At 43.9% G+C, this 21,375-nt stretch overlaps 1 protein-coding gene across 1 annotated transcript; it reads right to left on the bottom strand.

The window, feature by feature from the left end:
* Window positions 1-1,769: 1,769 nt before the first annotated feature.
* Window positions 1,770-16,843, bottom strand: efemp1 (EGF-like fibulin extracellular matrix protein 1). The gene is made up of 11 exons (XM_040179281.2): window positions 16,599-16,843; window positions 15,912-16,015; window positions 15,689-15,734; window positions 15,219-15,518; window positions 5,998-6,120; window positions 5,732-5,851; window positions 5,302-5,421; window positions 5,020-5,139; window positions 4,210-4,336; window positions 3,929-4,121; window positions 1,770-3,451 (listed from the first exon to the last, which is right to left on the bottom strand). Exons 2-11 carry the CDS (start codon window positions 15,990-15,992, stop codon window positions 3,290-3,292), a joined length of 1,392 nt encoding a protein of 463 aa, XP_040035215.1. The 5' UTR covers window positions 15,993-16,015; window positions 16,599-16,843; the 3' UTR covers window positions 1,770-3,289.
* Window positions 16,844-21,375: the final 4,532 nt, after the last annotated feature.

The following is a 21,375-nucleotide window of genomic DNA, read 5'->3' as shown; positions in this document are numbered from 1 at the left end:
TGATCCATCAACAGCATTTCTGTGACGTGGGTCTGGGGTTTAACCTGGATAAGTCGGAGGCCAGTGCAGGTCTAAATTGATATAGTTCCGCTGCACTGTAAAACAATACCATTTGTGGGTTCTTGTTTTGTTCAGTCTGATTGAAATGTCATATCATTAGACATCAATTGTTCCCCGACAATGTGGTCCATATGAATTGTCTGATCCTATGATTTTTCCTGTTATGCAACCATAAAGTTCATGTTTGTTAGAGGGATATCTCACTATTTTGTTTCCTCACTATGCGTTTGCCTTTTTTGAGTTTTGAGTTTTTTACTATTAAAGTCCCTTTTAGTTTCCTAAAGAACTCTGCATTTGAGTCCTGCCCTTTTCCCCAGCACACCTTCCTGACACAAGCATGACTTTGTGTGTTTGGCTTTTGGAAATAATTAAGATGTGCTTTTACTTTTTGGTGTAATCAGAATAAAATTTAAGGGATTTCTTCCCTATTAAATACTGCAAGTCTGTCTTAACAGGACTAAGGAGTGGAACCCTCAAGGGCCACACTTCAATTTATCTGGCAATTATTTTGTGGTCACTTAATTATTTTCAAAACAGTTTATTTTTACTGTATTCACTGCAGAACCCACACAATTGCAGTATAATGCTAAATGATGTGTTCAGTTAAAACCTGTATAAAAACATAATTTTGACGCAGCAGTGCATTGGACTTAAGCCAGAGCCGAAAGCCCCATCATTCCCTGGGGCCTCCTGATGGGCTTATCTGTTCCAGTTAGGACCAAACTGTACTTAAATACGGTGTGCATTTGTAAAAATAAATGTACTGCTGTTCTTCTTTAACTGGAATAAAATTCAGGAAAGCTGTAGCTGCCTTGAGGATGTACTGAATTTCTTGATTCATTTCTTTTTTGGAACATTCGACTGTGTAAATACATGACTGTTTGATATGAACAGCCTACTTATGTATCTGATTCCAAACAGGGTATAACAACAGGGGCAAGAAAAAGGGTAACAAAATATTAAACTTTCATTACTTTTGTTACATCTCTGTGATCTTCATCCAACAACTCTGACTGAGGTCTAGTTTAAAAAAAAAAATCTAATGCTGATCGACAATCAAAACGTTAAGCTACATGCAGGGAGATTATCTTTACCCCAAGTGGATTTTTTTACCAAGAACAAGGACCAAAAAATATTCCCCTTCTCAAGGATTTCCTCACATCGTTGAGTCACAGGAAAAAAGTGAGTGAGCAATGTTTTCTGCTGGGGGGGTTGAATCACACACGGCGACCGGCGAAAACACAGAACTCCAATGAGCGGCAAGCTGAAGATGGGGTTAGGGGAGCAATGACACATCGTGTATCAACTTACACGTCCCAATGCAGCCCTGACTAAATCTCTAGACAGCAGAATGATTGAGTAACAATTTACCATAAAACCCCTCCCAAGCAATTTCACATCTAAATTCGTTGCGTGTGTGTGCAGGCTCCACATTTGTCCCTCAGCACACATTGACTCAACATACTATATCACTACATCCCCTGTGGATCTCGTTAAACAAGATAGATATGATGGCTTGGGCATCAACTTTGTTTCATTTATCATTGTTATATTCAGATGAAATCATCCTCATGTTTTCCCCCAGAGCATTTTCCATCATACTGTATATGAAGTTAGATGTTGCTCCCTCTGGTACAGGAAGAGTGAAGTGTTTTTACTTGTTGTTCACACAAGCTGTTGAATGTGAAGGAAGCGCACAACAACCTGGCCCCATTTTTCCATCATATTTTATTCAACAATATAACTTTTGCTCTTCAGAGTACAAACAATATAAGATAGATATGACAAAAATATATATTTTAAATAGAAGGGAAAAACATTAAGGCATATCAGTGAAGGAAGTCTTGACAGCATGAAATATAACCGAGTTACATGTTTTGTGTTTACCTCTAAGGCACATGGTAGCTGCTGAAACCACACAAAAGACGGATAACTGAATACACTCTGATGTGGCGACTATGTTGTTTTTGGTCGTAGTCCTCCAGTGCTGTGTGTCTACAGAGTCACGAAAAGGCAAAGCAAGGTCGAGAAAGACTTCTCAATCTGCCGAAAAGTGTGGTGGCATTGTAATAATACTTTAATAATCCCTCGGTTTCACACATGAAACCAGCTACAGAGCAAAGCACTGTAATTATGTGTATCACGCAAGCCAGCCTGGTGCCAGTGTGACTTCTTGACTGGGGGCCGACATGAGAGAGCCCAGCTGTCACCCCGGCAGCAGTGAGCGGTCAATGGGCCGAGGTGTGTTGTTACGAGAGGCGCCATTTCTTGTGCCTGTTCTCGGGTTCCACTTTTTTTTTTTAGTTTTGTTCGTTTAAAGCGCATTGTTGACCCGAGCCCTTTGTGACCCGAGGTCAGCGAGGATGGCATCACAAGGACACACAAACAGCTCAACCGCATCCATCAAACCCAGGGGGGGGGGCAGAGAATGAGCTCTTTCTCACTCATTCGCTTTACTCCCAGTCCGTCTTTCACACGTTCACTTGCTTGGAGGCGGAAACAAAGCTAGCACGCACACAGGCATCCAATCACACACACTCAGACACGCAAACACCGATTGATTACCTCGGTATGTACAAGACTACAAATCTACTTGTACTTGCACTTCTGAACTGTTTTGTGCTTCTCTGGAAATATGTTTTTTTTCTTTTTTTTTTCTTACAACCGAGTACTTCAATGATGCATACACAGGTTATATGAAGGAATGCTGGTGTGGAAGAAAAAAGATAAATGAAGCTACAGCTGCATCAGAAATCCATTACCTCTTTTCCTCAGTGCCACTGCTCTGTTTCGACTGTTTTCTCTACTATGAAAGCAGCAAAATGCAAAAAACTTACATCCAGCATTCTTATTATCTTTAGTATGTTTTCTTTGGGCACTTAAAAATAAAAAATAAATGTTGTAAACTTTAAAGTATATAAAGTATAAATATTGCAATGTTTAGTGCTGTTGTCAAAAACAAGTGTGTGATTCCTCAGGACACTAAAAGCCTTTTTTACAGTGCTTCCCAGCCCCTTAAGAGAAAAAGATGCCCAGTGGTCACATTACAGGACCGGCTGCGCTGTCATGAGCATGCCGCTTGGAACTGCTGTGTGAGTCTGGGGGAGCCCATGTTTTATGTTGCATTGTAGGAAAATGTACAAAATGTTACGCTGGTGCAAGCATCTGCTGTGTTACACTGATATGTTTGCTGAACCAGATCTATGCGGGCTGCTGGGTATTTCGGCGTTCAGAAGGCGTAGGGCCCGACTATGATGGTGAGTCGGAGCAGTGAGTTGGAGCGGTAGTTCATAGTCAAATGGAGAGTTACCATCTCCAGGTCCACGACGTACTCCCGCGGGCCTGTCAGAGGTTTTGTCATCACCAGCATAGCACTCACGTTGCTGGAGCGCTGAAAAAAATATATATAATCCATAAATACGTCAGGAAGACTTATTCTCTTTAACAGCATGTTAAGTTAAAGTTAGCATCTCAACTAAGATGGTGAGCATTATAAACCTGCTTCATCAGTTTGAATTGTCATTGTGAGCAAAATTAGCATTTAGCTCAAGGCAATGGCCTGACAACCGTTAGCATGGCAGTAGATTATTAATTATGTTTCCTTAAAGTTCCAAAAAGTTCTCATAAGTGCTTTATTGTAACTATTGTTTGACAGTTGCCATATGTTGACAAAATGACAGTTTATCAACTGTTTCCAGTGGAGTCAGGAGGATGATAGCAGAGTGAATACGTGGGTCCCTTTTAGGGTTTTGCTTGAAACTGCAGATTTTGACAGCATCATGGCGCTTTTCCAGTTACCATTACATCCTGTTACACCCTCCTCCTGGCTTTTCATGCAACCACAAAATAACAATTCCCATTGACTTACCCGCAGAAGGAATTCTCCCGCCTCATTTCCAGCTTTGACCCTGAAGGTGTTGTGTGTGTTGGCGTACATGTTGGTTGCCTGAATCTGGAAGATGTCGGCTGGTACGGTCCGCTCTGCCTGGATGCTCATGTATTTGTAGACAATTGACGGTGGGAGACCCTGGCACTCTGCCTGAGACCGGCAGATACAGCGACTGCAAACGCACAACAATTTAAACAACCTTTGTTTGGCTGGCTGCACTGATGATCCTGAAACTGAGGTGCTGGATGATGTTCACTGACTTCTCAGAGGTTTTGGTGTAAGGCGGCTCACAGGGATTCTTGGGATAGCAGCGGAAGCCTCCGTAATAGTTCCAGCACATTTCATCGTCGTGGCAGTTATGGGTCCCCGTCTCACACTCATTTACGTCTTGTGATAGGCAAGAAAATTGGCAGAAACAGCTGGATGAAAATGCTATTATCACAAACTACCAAAACACACACACAAAATCTACACTCTTCATGACAGAGTGCTGTGAAAACAGAGTCAAAGTTTGGGATGTTTACGTTTGCAAACAGGTTTTTTTTTGGTGTTTTTCGTTGCATTTTTCAGCAGCTATCGGGGTGAAAGTAGAAACGCCTGCAGATCTGTAATGGGAGGAAAGACCCTGATGCAACCCTGCAAAGGCCTAAGCGCACCTCTGTCCCTGCAGCTCCGGGAAAATAATCCCATCAAACATTCCCCAAACCACAGGGCTATTTATGGCACAGCAACCTGGATTCATCACCATCAGGTCCATGTGACACAACCGGCCAGAGTCATGGCCCTCTCTATAAAGTCTGCACCTGACCGAGGGGGAGAGGAAGCAATAACAGCTCGCCCTTTGAGTGGGCGCTGCAGCTTCTAATAAATCCACTTCAAGAAACCAACATCATGCATAGACATTCTCTAAGGTGGCTTTCCAAAGCAACACAAAGTCGTTGTGTTGATTTTGCCTAACCTCTGAATTCTTTCCATGACAGTTTTTGTTAAGAGTGTCTTTCATTCCTGCCTGAGTACAGTGGCAGGTAAATTAAGCAAGAAACAATAAAAAAAAAGATTGACTGCAGTACCTTGACACACCCTGCTTCCCTGGAGCTGATATCCTTCTGGACATTCACAGGAGTAACTTCCTGGGCTGTTAATGCACTGATACTGACACATGTAGCTGGAGAAGCTGCATTCATCAATGTCTGTGCAGGAAATATACACACACACAAACATACATTAGATCATCGGCAGAAGGCAGCGCATGCAGGAAACTGGCAATGTGGTGCATGTTCACAAACACGCATTTATCGATAGTCGCATGTCTGTGTTGTGCAGTTTATACTTGTGTGTGTATGTGTGTTCACCTTGACAAGAGGCCGTGTCCTGTGCCAGCTCATAGCCCTGTTCACACTGGCAGAGGAAGGAGCCAATCAGGTTGTAGCAGTGCTGCTGACAGGGATTCTCCACATCACATTCATTTACATCTAAAACAAAAGCAGATGTTTTACATTGCTGTAGTTAGTAAGGGTAGTTCTAGTTCATCACAACTTGGGCTTTAAACCAGTATCAATGGCTCTCTACTAATCACTAGGTAGGTCTACCTTCTTATAACCTCTGTTATTAACTGTTTTATTCATAACAGGTTTCCAGATCAATGGAAAGTCAGCCTGACAACGGCAACACAACATGTATTACAAGCTGCCACTAAAAGACAAAGCCCTGAAGGAAAAATGTTTTTACAATTCAATGTTGTCGACGTTAGCACATAAGTGCGCGTGCCTTTGGGGGACTTACCAACACAGCTGTGGTTGTTGCTGGCCAACTTGTGACCTGCGTTGCACTCACAGTAGTAAGAGCCCTGTGTGTTCACACATCTATGCATGCAGTAGTGAGTCAGGGCGCACTCGTCTCTGTCTGCAGGAAAAAACAGAGCAGTAGGATCGCAGAGAAGCAAATTCTTTCAGACAGCTGATGAAGAAACGTCAGGGAACCACATTGAAAGGTCAACACCAGTTTTGATTAAGCGCAAAAAGAGAGTGTGTTTTGCGCAAACCACTCACCTACACAGTGGTCTCCGTTCTTCTGGAAGCCTGAAGGACACTGGCAGGTGTAGGAGCCTCTAGTGTTGTAGCACGTCTGTTCAGCACCACAAGTGTGTCTGCCTGTCGCACATTCATCTACGTCTGCAATAAACACACAAACACAGACTCTGAGAGGAAGCTAGACCAAGGTAATGCCCGCTGTACGCAGGGACATGAAGCAGACGAAGCAGAGCAACGTGCCTGGACTGTATGTGCTCTGTGATCTGCGATGTGTGAACTGCTTTCAAACAGAGGGTAAAAAAAAAAGAAGCGTGATCGCTGACACCATCACATCACACACATGGGCATAAACACACGTGTTCACACACAGAGCGGGCGATTGAAGAGAGAGGGCTTTTATTCAGCTGCTCCGGGTGAAGGGGAAAACACAGATCATATCTTCTGCTAACAAGACAGCTCTTTGAAGGGGATCGCGTGTGTGTGTGTGTGTGTGTGTGTGTGTGTGTGTGTGTGTGTGTGTGTGTGAAAGCGAGGCAGAGCTCAAATGATAAGTCATGTGTTTTATCATCTTCCTCTGCGCTCTCTCATCAGACATTCATCAACCCAAAAGCTCAAAGATACACTTTCTATCCCTCAAAGCATCATGAATAACTTAAAAAACCTAAAATGAGTAAAATGAGTTGAAAAACACAACGCTCCTGCTGGCGGGATGCTACATTTTACTATTCACAGTCAAACCATCTTCACTGAAGCGAGAACTATCCAAAGCTCTGCACATTCATTACCAACTAAATACAAATGTTAATTTTTGAAATACAAACCCAAATTTTACTTTCTAAAGTGTTAAAGTGGACAATGAGTTGATGATAAAGTGTTAAACTTCCAAAAGTTACATTTGTTATTACGCTTTTAGAAGAAAAGTTAAATCCCCATTTGGCTAAAACAAATGGCACAGCAGTGGAAATATTCTACTTTTTATCTTGACCACTTTCTCAATTTTGGTTTGTTTGGAGCCAGAGGCTCTTAAAAAACGGCCTGCTCACTGTCACCGCCCTCGCTCCCTTTTTTTCTTCCATCTTCCATCATCCCCCCCATACTGTAAACTTTCATCCCTGTGGGCCCACCAGCAGTCCTCCTGGGTGGTCTGACACAGCTTATCATATGCAGACAGCCAATGGGCATCAGTTTAAACAGGCAGTTATCCTCAAATACGCACACGCACAAAAGAGAAGGAGGCGTTCTGCTGCATTACGATTTGACACGTGAGTAGCCCAATATCATGAGAAAAACCTGAGTGGAAAACCTAAACTCTTTGCTATCTTTACAGACTCCTGCATGGCGGAGATGCAATAAATGCAGCTAAGAATATGAGACTTGTGGTCATATGATGATCGCAACGATCAATCAGGTAAAATGTATCAATCAAAGCATAAAAATAAGTGCATGCAGGCTTAACTTGCTCCTTCAAACTGATATTCTATTTATACTTTCTGTACTTGTGTGTGTATTCAACTATGTTCACTATATAACCCTATGACAAACATAACCCTGCTGGAGTTCAAGATGAAGATCTTCTCTCTAATTCCCCTGGACAGGTTCAATGTCAGCTGGAAATGACTGTGAGAACCTCCAGTGCCCTAAACGACGGTGCAACAGCCTCCACCATCCAGTGGGACCGGACCCGGGTTGGAAATTGGTTTGATTTGCTGGGGAAGAATGCGTGAAACAAAAAGAGGGACAGAAGGTAAGCCGTCTTTGCTTCTTAAAGGAAGGAAAAGGGTAGAGGGCTAAAACGTGCTCAACTCTCCAGGACCACAGTGATTAGACCAACTCAGTACATTAGGGACAAAAGCAGGGCTTATTTTAAACAATTTAAATTTGAATGAACGTCAACAAATAGTTTGAGTCGGGATCAAATCCCTGTGAAACTCCTACTTACTGGAAGTATTTGGTGATTCACTGAGACTGGAAATGCCCTACCTTCTGGCAAAATAGTCAAACAACACACGCCTAAGAGTCCTAATTCCTGATAGAATAAAGTGTGTAGTGTTTGTGCTTCCGTGATGCCAAGAAGCCGACCGTGGTGCCATGATGCGTGATGGATTTTGTCATGAGTGACAGCAACAGTTATTTGGCAACCTTTATCTGACATATTAACACGACTGCGTTTAGCTTGTTAGCTTGCAAACATTTGCTAGTAAGCACTAAACACACGTTGATGGGTCTCAAGGTCGTCATAGTTTGGCAGGTTTTTCATAAAACAATACAGAATGTTGACGGCAGCAATAGAAGGCCGGAGAATCACAGAATTTAAAGTCCATCACATGCTCACTCCCAACCCGTCTTTTACGACACCAGTCGGCAGCCCGAGGCTTAAAAGAATGATGCTTTCTCAACAGGTAAGGTTGTTAATTTGACTTAAGTTTGTTTTAATTTCCACACTGCTGTTATTGCGTAAACAGTGAGCAATGCATCGGTGTGAGCATTTATTTTGATCAAGCGTTTGATCAATTGCATGTGGCACATCCATCTTTGGTCAGACTTAATTCTCAACCAACTTTTAGCGAGAGCTGGTCCACATGTGTCTTCCAAACGTGGGCTACGAATCAGTGTACTGAGAGAAGCATTTGCTTTGACTTTGGGACACTGTTGGCAAACACAATTACATCAGGTGCCCTTGGAAGGATTAAAGCCTAAATGTCCTGGCATGAGCCTGACAACATTCATGCCACAGAGTACCTGCGGGTTTGTGAGTATCAGACAAGGTGTTGCTTTTGCAGGGCGGACATCTGCGGCTGGATCAAGTTCCAACACTGTCCTACATCGGGTGTAGAAACCGACTGCAACTGCACATGCACGGAAAATACAGAGTCATCCTCTCAACCCCTCTAAGAAAGCTTGGAGGGCGCTAAATGAAAGCAGATGTGCTGAATGTGATCCAAAAGTTCATTCACGGGAATATCTAGTGGTTACTGCTACTTTGTCACTAAACCTTTAAGACGCTGCCAACACAAAGTTCTACTGAAGTTTGTGTGTGTTCATACAAGTGTGTATGTGTGTGTGTGTGTGTGTAGGTGGGGGGAAAGGGTATCCCACACTGGCTGGCGCTAAGGTCCCATAAAGCCTCCACGGCTCACCACATTCAGTACAGTCCATATACTTTACACAGGAAAACAGATTTTGCCATCAAATGTGATGATGTGTTGCGTGTGGGGAGAAACGACTGTTCTCTGAGGTCAGATTTTTTTTTCTGTCCAGAATTTATTCAACACAGCTTACAAGTTTCCTCTAATAGCGGGCCTGCTGTAACATCACAGGGAAAGATAAGGCTGTCCAGCAGCACAGTGGAAGATGTGGATGGAAAGAATGAGGAGCAAAGGGTGGAGGTCTTTTTTGCTTTTTCAGATTTGAAGCTAGATTTATGGTCGTGTGTGCGAATGTGATGTCAGAGTTAAAAACTCCTTGCTTTTCAGCGAGATTAATTCTAAATGCCTCGTGGGAGTTGAGGGAGTAGCGGGGATGGCAGCAGCTCAAAGAATGTGAAAGTGTGTGTACTGGACGAGTGTGTGTGTGTGCGCATCAAAAGGTCCCGTTTGAGGTGTTCGAACATTAAATGGCCTTTTGCAATGTTTAACAGAATCGAGCAATGCAGTAGGCAGTGATGTGCGCTGTCTTACTGTGTGCGAACGAAGAAACCCAAAAGAAACCGCCTATCTGTCCAAAACGGGGACTCAAAATTAGTTTGGCCAGAATTCAGAACAATGTGTTATTTGCTCCAGATTCAAACCGACATGATAGGGCTTGTTGTAATTATCACTTGAGAGCTTTTAGTCTTGTTTTCACTAAACCACTGCAATGGAAAGCAGGAGCTTTTCCAAAGAACAGTTGGAGCCGTCCTGCTGTTGGACAGCATCTCTGTTTCCCTCTGATTATTGGATAATTCAATCTTCTGGAAGCAGGGGGGCAAGATGTGCAATGCTAATAGCCCGTGAAATTTCACAACATGAAATTTATTAGCATGTCATACAACAGCCACCAGAGTGTTTGATTTTGCTCAACTTTAGAATCAGCCCTCCTGGGCAAACGCAACACGCACATCTTTTCAATTGTGTGTAATTCTCTCCGCATTGCAGTGTGAAATGGAGCTATCTATCACCGGCTCGAACAAGACCTCGGGACAAAGTGGGAGTGGTGGTGTTTCCCTTTCAAAGCAAGTTCAAACACAGAGCAGATAACAAATCAAAGAATTCAAGACACTTTAACCTTATATTCCGTGTATTTCCATCTGTATTAAAGCATGAAATATTTCCATGGTCTTTTTCTTTTGTACCACTCCCAAGATTCCCCTCTCATCGCTGTCATTACTCAGGAGGAAGAGGAGTTTTAGTCGTACTGACACTTACTAACTGATTTGTGAGTTTGCTCCAAAACTCTTCTTAATGTCGGGCAGCGATTTGACATTCTTGAAAATCCGTCCGGTGTGCCGGCCGCATTCCTGACTGATAATGATCTTTCCTGTTACTCTGCGAAATATATATATATATATTTTTTTTTTACTAGCTATTTTTTCAGAAGTGTTCACAAGCTCTGCTGTGTGAAGACAATCAATCACTCTGCCCGCCTCCCATTCACGGCGTCTGGACCACATTCGCGGCCCGGAAGGGGTGAAACCTGAAGATACGGAGGCAGTAAAAAGGCCCGAAAACAAGCAGCGAAAGGGAAACCGTGTGAGTAACACAAAACCCTGCGAACACATCCAGGTGTCAGCCAGCTGAGCGCAGCGGTGATCTAAAGCAGCCCCGTGTCCCTTTCCATCACGGGCCGAAGGGAAAGAGCAACACGTGTGAACGTGTGAGCACATCACAGGAGGAAGCAGCTGGCCGGTGGACGGGCTTCGACCTCGGGGAGACTAATAACAACAACGTTAAGCACTTACGCTGATGAGGCACGGCAAAGCTGCCCCCACCTCCCCACCGCCTCTTGCGGCCCCTCTCTGCACGAGCATCCTGCATAGCAACATCACACAGGCCTACAGAGGCGCTGCCTGCTGGATGATACTCAGTGTGAAAAGTCTTCTCTGGCAGAGAAGATGATGTTGACCCGTTGAAACACAGGGGTGGGGCTCAAACATCCAACGTCAGTTGTTACAGCTAAAACTGCAGCATGACAGAGTTGTGGCGTGAAATCACACTGTAGGGCACCAGGACGATCACATATTAGACGCAGGACGGGGCAAACGATCGGTCTGAGAGCAGGTGGAAGACAAGAGCTTAGCTGGTAATAGGAGGGTTCAACAGGTACAAAGGTGCGCCTCAGGTGTCTTCTTGGTTTGAGTAACCCTAAACAAAGTGGGTGCGCTTGTCCTTGATCACACTTCCTCAACAACAGCGTAGCAAAGTGGTTTGATTTAACGTCCTGTACCACATTCACATTCACATTGTTGCAGCCTGCCTCCTCCAACGTCTGCGTGGCTTGTCGTTGATGGATGTTTGGAAGAAACAAATACTGAAAGGATAACATCAGAAGAAATTTCTTGAAAAAAAAAACATAATTGCTCGGCGCATATCCACACATCCTTTTTACATTGCTGGTGGATGAGCAAAGACCGAGTGGCCAGGGCTTGTTTCTTCGAGTGTAAAAGTCAGCGTTAAATGACAACGAGCTGTAAAGTATAAACGCCAAAGGTCAAATCGTGCAGCGCTGTCACGTTGTGCTTTCTCTGCCTGTTCTGCTCTCTGCATTCCTGCTCCTCGTACATCGATCCGACGCTTATCTGTCAAAGGTGGTGAGTAATTCCTACCATTACAAAAGATGGGAGCAAACGGAAAAAAAAGCCCCCGACATTCCGGAGATATTCCTCCCGAGTGCATTGCATCTGTGTGGAAAAATGTTATTGCATGCACTCTGCCGGGTTCGGAAAAGTACACAAGTTCCCTGTCACACAGGGATTACCGGCCTTAATAGAACATAGCTGGGAAAGATTTCCAGCCACTGCAGGTAGAGCGCTTCCGGGACGCAGCCGACATCGGCGCGGCGTGACGGCGGTAACGTGGCCTGCACCGCCTCAGGAAACCAGACGGGTAAACAGGAGCAGCATTGCCTTTCATATCCCAAAACTGCAGCACAGTAGTAGTATGTCATTGAGACGGGACATAAAAGTAAACTCAGAACTTGTAAATCACGCTGTGCATCATTCACTCAGGCCACAGTAATATCCCTGAAGCCATGAATGCACAGTTATGAGCACAAACAATGTCCAACTGTAAATGAGGATCATAAAATATCTGCTTTCCTTATTTTCCTTAGATTTAACGACTGTTTCGACCACGTTTGATGGACAACCTTCATTTCAAGGAGGAAGTGATCTCACACTCTGCAGTAAATAAGACTTAATACGCACACCCAAGACTACAACAAGTCACTTGAAGGCATCTCCCGATGGTAAACTCAGTAAGTATGAGTGTGTGTGTTTGGAGGGTGGGGCGAGGTCATGGATATGTGAGGCATCGTTAAGCTGTCACAAAAACAGCAAAGGTGGGGAGGGAGGTGGTGGAGGGAGTGGGATGGGGGGGGGGCGCCCGCTTCTCTGATGTGTGACTGGAACAACACACACTTAGGCTCAGGTTCTCCCTCAGAGCCGAGGAACAAGCTCGGCTATTTTCAGAAAGAGAGCAAACATCACAAGTTTATTCAAGAGCAAAATGTCGTGTTTAAGTGTATTTTCTAATTTGTGGATTGTTTTTGGCTTTTAATCAGCGTAACGAATACTGCGAGAGAAAACTGAAGAGAAACTGTTTTTTTACGCAGAGCTTTGGAAATTTGGCTGAATTTTTTTTCCGAGGCATCTGGATGATCTCTCCACTATTTGCCACGCACTCAGCAGTAAATCAACAAAGCAACTCAGCATTAGGACAACCCATGACACTGGTCCAACCAGGCTGGGTCAGTTCCCTGGACCTTCTGTGGTTATTCAGTCAGAGTCGGCCTTTCACGCTGCCCTTTCCTCCACCTGACTCGACACTCCACAGAGTGGTGAGTTAGCAGTGGAGGAGCCTGAGGTAAGCGTTATTTGATACACTGAGGTTTCCCCCCTTTCCAAAGTTAATGGGAATTCCTTCGCTAGCAAGATACGTAGCTGTGCAAAACAGGCACTGTGGAGCGAAAAAAAAAAAAAAAAGAGAAAAGACAATTCTGTGTCCGAGAACAATTGGCTCATTGTAGCAAGTTAATGACAGAGAAACCAGAAACTGAAGTAAACAAAGATTATATCACTCCAGCAACAGAAACGTTCGCCCAAGAGACGGCACGAGACGCCTTCCAGTTAAAACTCCAGTAATTTCAAAGCAATAACGCTGACAGCAACAGCCATCATCATTGTTCAGCCCATGCACTGAAACGACATGCCAGCAAATGAATAAGTATTATAACCGAGCCAGCTCTCTTATGTGGTTACTTTAGCTGCTGATATGCTGCCATGTTTTACACTCTAATAAAACTTAATTGGGTTCCAATTCAGAGAAACATATAAAGCACCTCACATATATATTTGCCCCAAGTGTACAATCAAATTTGTCACTTTCACTGCAGCTTTCTGACCACAAGCCACAACCACTCACCACTACTGGCAAACCACTGAACACATGAAATTTACGCCAATGCACTTTACCTTAAATTACGTTTAAACAGCTAACACCACACATGTGCACGCTCACCATCACGATCTCTGACAGGCCAATACAGATGGCAAGGTAAAAGCTAAAACAGGTCACGAGTGATCTCAGATTCTCTCTCTCTCTCTTCTCTCAAGTGCAGCCATGAAACTCAGGCACAAAGCAGTGAAGAACACTGGTGTGTGTGTGCGTGTGTGTGTGTGTTGAGGAGACAAAGGATGAATCTTCAATCCACTCCCCTTTTGTAAGGATCAAAGAGTCTCGCCCAAACTCAAAATCACACCCACATAATCTTCAGCAGCTACCAGAATCTGGAGCTGGTCACGGCCCAGGGAATCTCCACTGAGGGGATACAGGCTATTTGTGAGCACAGAGCTCACCACGATATGATAACGGCATAAAAGCAGAGGACCTCAACCCTCACGACAAGAATAGTGTCTGGCATTTTTAAGAAGAAGCTGAACTCCGGCCAAAAACAGAGTTTATAAAACATGACATCGCAGCTGAGAGGGCTTGCAACACATCTGGCAGCTACGCATGGTTTGGCTGTTGATGACTGTCAGACAGATGGATGAACAGTTCACTTTTGGAGCTCTGCTTATTGAGGCTCTAAAGTCGTTAGCGAGCAATTATCAAATACCTGCTTGGCCCTGCTAGAGACATATCGAGACACATTCTTCCATCCAGCAGCACTGCATCTGGCTGAGTGTAATTAAAGCACGGTACTGATATTCAGAAGCACTTCTCAAAATTGACATTTTAAGGTGCAACGTGTCCATTTCAGTTCAACACATTGAACTCACATTATTAAAGACAACTGCATGTTGTGAGTCACTGAAGCAAACCGCTTGCCAGGAGTGTCAGTCATTTTGTAATGTCCACCACTTTGAGATTGCATATAACGAATAAACTACTAGGGAACCCGGTTGTTGGCACAGTAAACCTAAAGGTGGCTAATGTGAACCAAAGACAGACTCCACGAGTAAAGAATCTGAGATAAAAATCTTGTTCTGGGGGTCTCTCAGAGTCTCCGCAGTTTGGTTAAATTATTCTTGCCCTGATGTAAGATAGTAGTTTGCTTTTATAACTGAAGACTGTGACTTTAGATTGAATGGACCCAGAAGGGAAATGCTGCCCCCTATCTGTTTGTAGCATGTAGGCAGATACATCTTATATGTGGCACCTTTAAATCCGCTACCATACTGTGGTAAAAAAAAACAGTTACGAAATAAGTGCAACCATATTTTCAGGGCGCAGTCGGTCTTGTGAACGCCTAGAATCAAACCATTCACTTTTTGGAAAAATAAAGTAACACACATCTTTTTGTTCATGGAGAGAGTGTGGCCGAATTCCCTTTTGCACTTCTAACAAATGTGGTTGCTACACCTCCTCTCCCGCTGACAGACTCTGATTTCTCTCCTGGGGAGCTTGTCAACACCGGTGCTGAGATAAGAGGATCCGTCTCTGTTTCTTAAAGCATAAAGCTGTAAAAAATGAAAGGGTATTTTTTGCAAGTTACTTTGATGATACGGAGAGGGGAAGCAGTACCACCTGGTCAGAGGACCTTACCTCTGCAGAGGTTCTGCTCATCTGCAGTGTATCCAGGTGCACAGAGGACGGTCCGGCCGGGTTGAGAGACCCCTGCAGACCATGGAAACCGAGGCTGGTTCGGGGGGACAGCAGGGACAGCGGGGACAGGAGGGACGGGGGCGACCCCGGGAGGGATGGATTCCGGCAGCGGCCCCTGCTCGCCCTCCTTGCTGATGTAGATGACGGCGTTCTTGGGGAGGCAGAGGTATCCACCGAAGTGGTTGATGCACTGCATCCCTCCTTTGCACGCATCGTCTAACAAGGCACACTCGTCGATGTCTGACAGGCCAAACAGTAAGACAGGCGGAAAGAAATACATCAGATATGATGATATTTTCTTTGGTTGAATTATTCAATTTTCTTTAAGAAACAACGTATATTGAAAATACACGAAAAATGCACAATTAAGCTGCACAGATATGTGAAAAACAATACTTAAAATGTCTCACCTCTGCACTGCTCTCTGACCGTGTCATACTCATACCCTTCTGTGCACTGTGAAGGGCAATTAACGATTACCGACATGATCGAGTGTCCTTTCATGTGTGTCAACATCATATGGAGAAAAAAACAAACAGTAAACGCTTGAATCCGGAGCTCTCCCTCAGCACACAGCATCACCACATTGCCGGGTTGCGTAAAACACTGAGCGATCAATCAGATCTCACTTACTGTGTATGAGACCGGCTCCTCAGCCTCCTGAGAGACGACGTGTGTGAAAACCGCACAAAGACACACGCAGATCCCCAGCATGTCGCCCGAGCGTCGGAGCAGCACTGTAACAAGATGAGATGAGGAGGATAGAGCGTGCAAGATCATTTTTTGCGCTCGACAAGCCTTCAGGTTTTAATACCAGCTATTACATCATGGATGGCATTGCTTAACGAGTCCCAACATCTCCCGCTGCTGGCGTGATGTTTATATTGGCACTGCTCCAGCCAAATCTGCGACTTCGACTAAGTGAAGTGTTTTTCAGCTATTTTTTCTCCAAAAGGATTAGTGCGTAATGCGCGTAAAGATCGTGCGTAAACATGCCCTCCCGTGTCAGTCAGTGTCGGGAAAATGGACGACTTAATCAGCCATGCAGAGCTCATGTTGATTAAACTTTTGTATTTGCACAAAACATGTTTCCCAATCTGCACGGTACAACGTTGTGCCATTTTCACCGCGTGCCTTGTTTCAAAATACACTTGTTGGTTAATTCCGTCAGAACAAGCGAGCATTAAATTTAAAAAAAATACTTTTTGAAAAAAAACTTGTTTCAATATCCACACTCGTTGAGAGGCTTTCATTGTAATGGAATCAGGGCATTATGCGTGTACGGTAGCTTTGTCACCCCGTGGTGCCTTGGAGACGTACCTGCAAATCTACCTGCGGATCTCCAACCCTCCTGACGCGCGGAAGAAAAACGTCCCTGGTTTGTGTGTTCGGTCGCAATCCGAGAATGCTCACGCAGCAGACTGGCGTTTGAATGCAAACGGTGCAGTGGATGTCAGCTCGTTGTCGGAGTGCAAGCAGCAGTTGTGATGAACATGCGGCTCGTTTGGTATGATATGCTGGGGGCGGTGTACCGGGCAGGTTGAGCTGCGGGTTCCTCTCTCACCGATCAGCTGCCTGCAGTGGCTCCCTCTATAGACTGATGACTAGTTATTAAATAAAGGTAAACAGAATAAAACACCGCTATCTAAGGAAAAACTTGCCTTGTTCTTTATATTGCGGCACAAGACAAAATTCCCATAAAAATACACCAAAGTAAACTGAGATAAGGTTACCACATATGCCTGGCTTCCATGCATTCAACATTTAACCTATAATGTATTAGACTACATTATATATCATTCAATTGAGCTTTGATAAAATGTTTGCATTTATTGTACCAGTGTATACTTTTAACAGGACCGTAAAGTGTTTGAGTTGATGTAGTCTTCATTTTAGTAGGATTTCAGTAGTTTACTAAGACAAAATCTGGGGCAATACCGCGTTTAGTTTTAATAGGCTCACACCATTTCTGTAAGAGCCTCCATGACTTTGGGGGCTGTAACATGCATACATGCAGTTGGCAATATATCAGTATGTGTGTGCAGCAAGTGCTAAAGTAAAATTTGGTTTTGAAGATGTCTGGAAGCAACCACTGCATTAGCCTTGAATACATTTAAGTGTTTACAAGATGCCTGTGCTTCAGGAACATCTGCTGGAATTGGCACGGCTTCCTGGATTTCCCATGGGTGAAGAGACAGCAACTTATTGTGTGTTTGTGTGTGCACAAGGAATGTGTGTGTGCCAACTGCTTGCTGATACAAGTGGATAGAAATGGACTTGGCACCGCCTCTTGTAATGTTGGCCTTGTGACCTTTCCTCACAGGGTGTGGATGACAGCAAGGACTGCAGAGAGATTCTGCACGGTGCGATACCCTCAAGGTACAAAGTTAAACTTGAGCCTTTTTTTCTGGCAGAGCTGGGATTATTTTCTAGCACTTCACAACTCTAGTACTCAATCGTGAACGGGAGTAACTTATAAGTAAACTTATACTAGTCCATCTACCGGGTTAAATTTAAGAGTACGGTTTTGGTCCTAGTACAGATATTGAGGTCTGCTCACAATAAGAGAATTATGGCACAAGAATAAACCACAGAATATGATAATACATCATTTGTTCAAACAAGGATGACCAAGAACAAGAAATAATTGGGCAAATGCTTGACTCTTCACTGAAAGTTTATTTTATTTAGAAAGCTATTTAGATAACATATTCACCAGAGACATTGAAGTAAAGACCTTGATTACTCAAAGTATTTTTTTTGCAAGATTAATAGAAGATGGTGTCCAAGACTGATGAAAGAGAAGATGAAAGCATATTCCCCTCAGTCCTGTTCTTCACTGGAAACCAAATGAGAAAGGCATGTTTGCAAATCACACAGGTGTGGTTGTCCCAACACACAGAGTGCGCATACACGCGTGGGTACATTTTTCATAACATCAGATTCAGATGCTTCTTGCGATGCTGAAGGCAATGCATCAGGTACTGTTGACATTTGAGCATCAGCCAATCAGTTCCTGATGCAGTATCATCCGCATCGGAGAGTTTTTCCTCTAGCGCAAGGGGAAAAAAAAGGCGGAACAAATCACAACACATTTTGATCCTCTGCAACATCTATTAATGGGTAAGATGAGCGATTCAAATATAAAAGCAAGCCAACATTATTCTGTCCGTGCAGCGAGGATTCAATAGCAACAGTACACATCATTGTAAGTTAAGATGGCAGCAGAAGCATCTGGAAAGTGAATTCATGCAAATTCAAAGTGGGCATGCATTATGAAAGAGCTGCAAGAGATGAGGCTGCACTTCAAAAGACTGTCTAAAAGAAATGTAAAAAAAAAAGTGGGAAAAGGGGGATGCGATAGGAGAAAGAGCAGACAGAGAGGGTGCCTGTGAAACGCACTTGTGTAATTGCAGTGACATCTTCATTGAGAGCCCTCCATCTCTTTCCTGTGTGCTCCAAAGGGCGTCGCTGATGCCGGTCGATGGGGAGAGAGCCGAGGCGCTGTGTTTAGCATAATCCCAGAGGCCATTGTGAGAGCAGCTAGTGAACGACTCACAGTTGCCAGCTGAGATTTCACCAAAACTCAGCAGAACACGAGGAGAAGGGGATGAGACAGGAAGAGTGGAGGAGGGTAAAGGATTGATAGCAGCAGTGAAGGACAAAAATGCAGATGTGTCAAATATCACTTTACATGGAAGCCACCGAGCAATGGCAGGTACCGCGCTGTGTTGTTTACTTGCAAAAGTGAGGTGTGACCAGATTAAGCTGAAGTGTGTCAGGGCGACATCTCTTCAGTCGTGAAATGATCATTACCTTAAGATAAAGCGTGAAATCCTCTTTGATCACCATTTCACATCGGCAGACGTTTTTGAGCCCACTTTGGTAAACAATTTGGCCTCCTGCTTACAGGTCGCAGAAAAGGAAAAACACCTTTCATTATATGGTTTGTGACGAAAAGTAGACAATCTTTAAAGGTTTATATTATCGTGTTTTCAAGTTATAAAAGGCAACTGCAGAATCTCTCCAGGTCATTGTGAGAATTTAAAGCACCATCACAGTTGCCTGCAGAGATTACCCAGTCAGCCCTTAGATTCTTCACTTTTGGGGATATAACATTTACATCACTTTCTTGGAGATTTCTTATCTGGAGATAACCCTTAACATTAACCAAGTCCTCACCTTAAATTGTAAAGGTTTACGTAATGGGGACATGTATTTTGGCCCAAAAAAATATGTGGATCCCTTCCATATGACTGTGTAATCTGATTTATTTCCCCGCAAGGCAGAAAACACACGCACACACACACACACACACACGCCCCCTGTTCTTTGATGGGCACGTTGTTATATTTGTAAAACCAAATTGGCAGCAGACGGTTAACACCGATCAGAATAATGACTAAGCTTTGACCTCGCCCTCCCCCCTACCGTTCCAAAAAGGTCCTATGTTACCATGGTGACGACGACGAGGCACGTGCCGCCCTTTGTTGCGCTGCATCCTCCAGAGTCAGCCCGCACATCCACTCAGGGGTCAGATCGCACCCAGGCCTCTCCCTAAGGTCACCACTCACCAGCCTTCAGCCTTTGACCCCAACAAGCACTGAAAGAAATTCACAGAAGGGGGAGAGAAAGGGCAGAGAGAGGCGAGATGGCAAAAATGAAAACATATTTACTCAAAACAATCCTCATGATCACACGACAATTGATGTTATTCTGATACATTTATGGATTTGTCTTGTTTTAGGCATTTTGATTGCAGATTAGCAGCGTAGTCCTGTACAGTGTGTCTCCCTCTTGTGGTGAAATACGATGCGTCCAAACTGATTGTATGTTACTTGATTTAGAGTCTGGCAGTATAAATGCTGAATATGGGGCATCGAAGAGGACTCGGGGTTACTACAAATATATAAGCAAAACAACTGGGCACAGTTCCAATGAGTTACCTCTTTTTTAATGTTATCCTCTTTCTTTTCTACGTTTCTACGCCACATCTACAGTGTTAACTATGGAAGGAGAAATGCCCAAAGTGCATTATATGTTTTATGCTGACATTTGTTGTTCTGCTGGGTGTTTTTTCACAATCAGGTAATACTGGACTCTAACAAAAACATGTATTATGTTAACATATTCATCAGACTCGTGCATAAAGCTTGCGGAAAGCCTCTTGACACAACCTCCCTGTATTTAATTAACGAAACACTCTCGGCTATTTCAGTTCAGTTTAACATAGAGAAATCAGACTTATGTCCAAACTGCAATCTTTCCCATTGAGCCTCGGTGCACGATGGGACATTCGGGTCATCGAGTTGCAAAGTGTTGCTCAGGCGTTGACAAAAGAAAAATCTAAAGTTTATTAAACGGAACAGGCTGACAGTCCACACTTTGTTAGGCAGTGAATGAACAGAGTGGTTTTGACAGGCCTAACCTCTTAAGCTTCGGGTCCCACTGAGCTCGGCACAGCTAGAGCTAAATGCCATCTGTCCCAACATCATGAGGCCCCCCCTCAACCTGTCCCCCGACACTATACCATAAAAAAAGACTGTGCACCCTTGCTATTAAAGGAATAATATAAGGTTATTCTACCCGAGTGATATCATCTTCAGTTGAGGCTCACCTTTCAGGCAAACATTTCAAGGCTTTCCAAGTTGAACACTGGATTAGAAACCATAGCTGTGTTTGTAATCCACACAATTGTAGTTTTCAAAAAGGATCCATGCTAAACAGCGGTCTTTAAATACTGTTAAAAGCTGCAAATGCATTTATAACAGAATACATTTGAAGAACAAAAAAATAAGTACACCCAATTGATCTTATTTTGTATTTTGCCAACACAAGTCACGGGTGTCAAGAGCGCTGCTTTTAACTTGAAAATAAAGAGCAGAGCAGCCAGAGCACGGAAAGGGGAGGGAGCACAGACTGGGAGGAATGAAAGGGTCGATCTAAGCCGATACCGGTGACCCCTGAATGGAGCCTGTGCTTTACTCTCTAGGAACACGTCTTGTATGAAACAAATATGTATTATATGTATTTAATTGAGCAAATAGCCCCCCCATCTTACCATCTCTGGCATGAGGAGAAGCACGGGAAGGTCAGG

The sequence above is a fragment of the Gasterosteus aculeatus genome, chromosome 6 (assembly GCF_964276395.1).
Source record: "Gasterosteus aculeatus chromosome 6, fGasAcu3.hap1.1, whole genome shotgun sequence".
Taxonomy (NCBI): domain Eukaryota; kingdom Metazoa; phylum Chordata; class Actinopteri; order Perciformes; family Gasterosteidae; genus Gasterosteus; species Gasterosteus aculeatus.
This window is presented reverse-complemented; position numbering and strand designations above follow the sequence as displayed.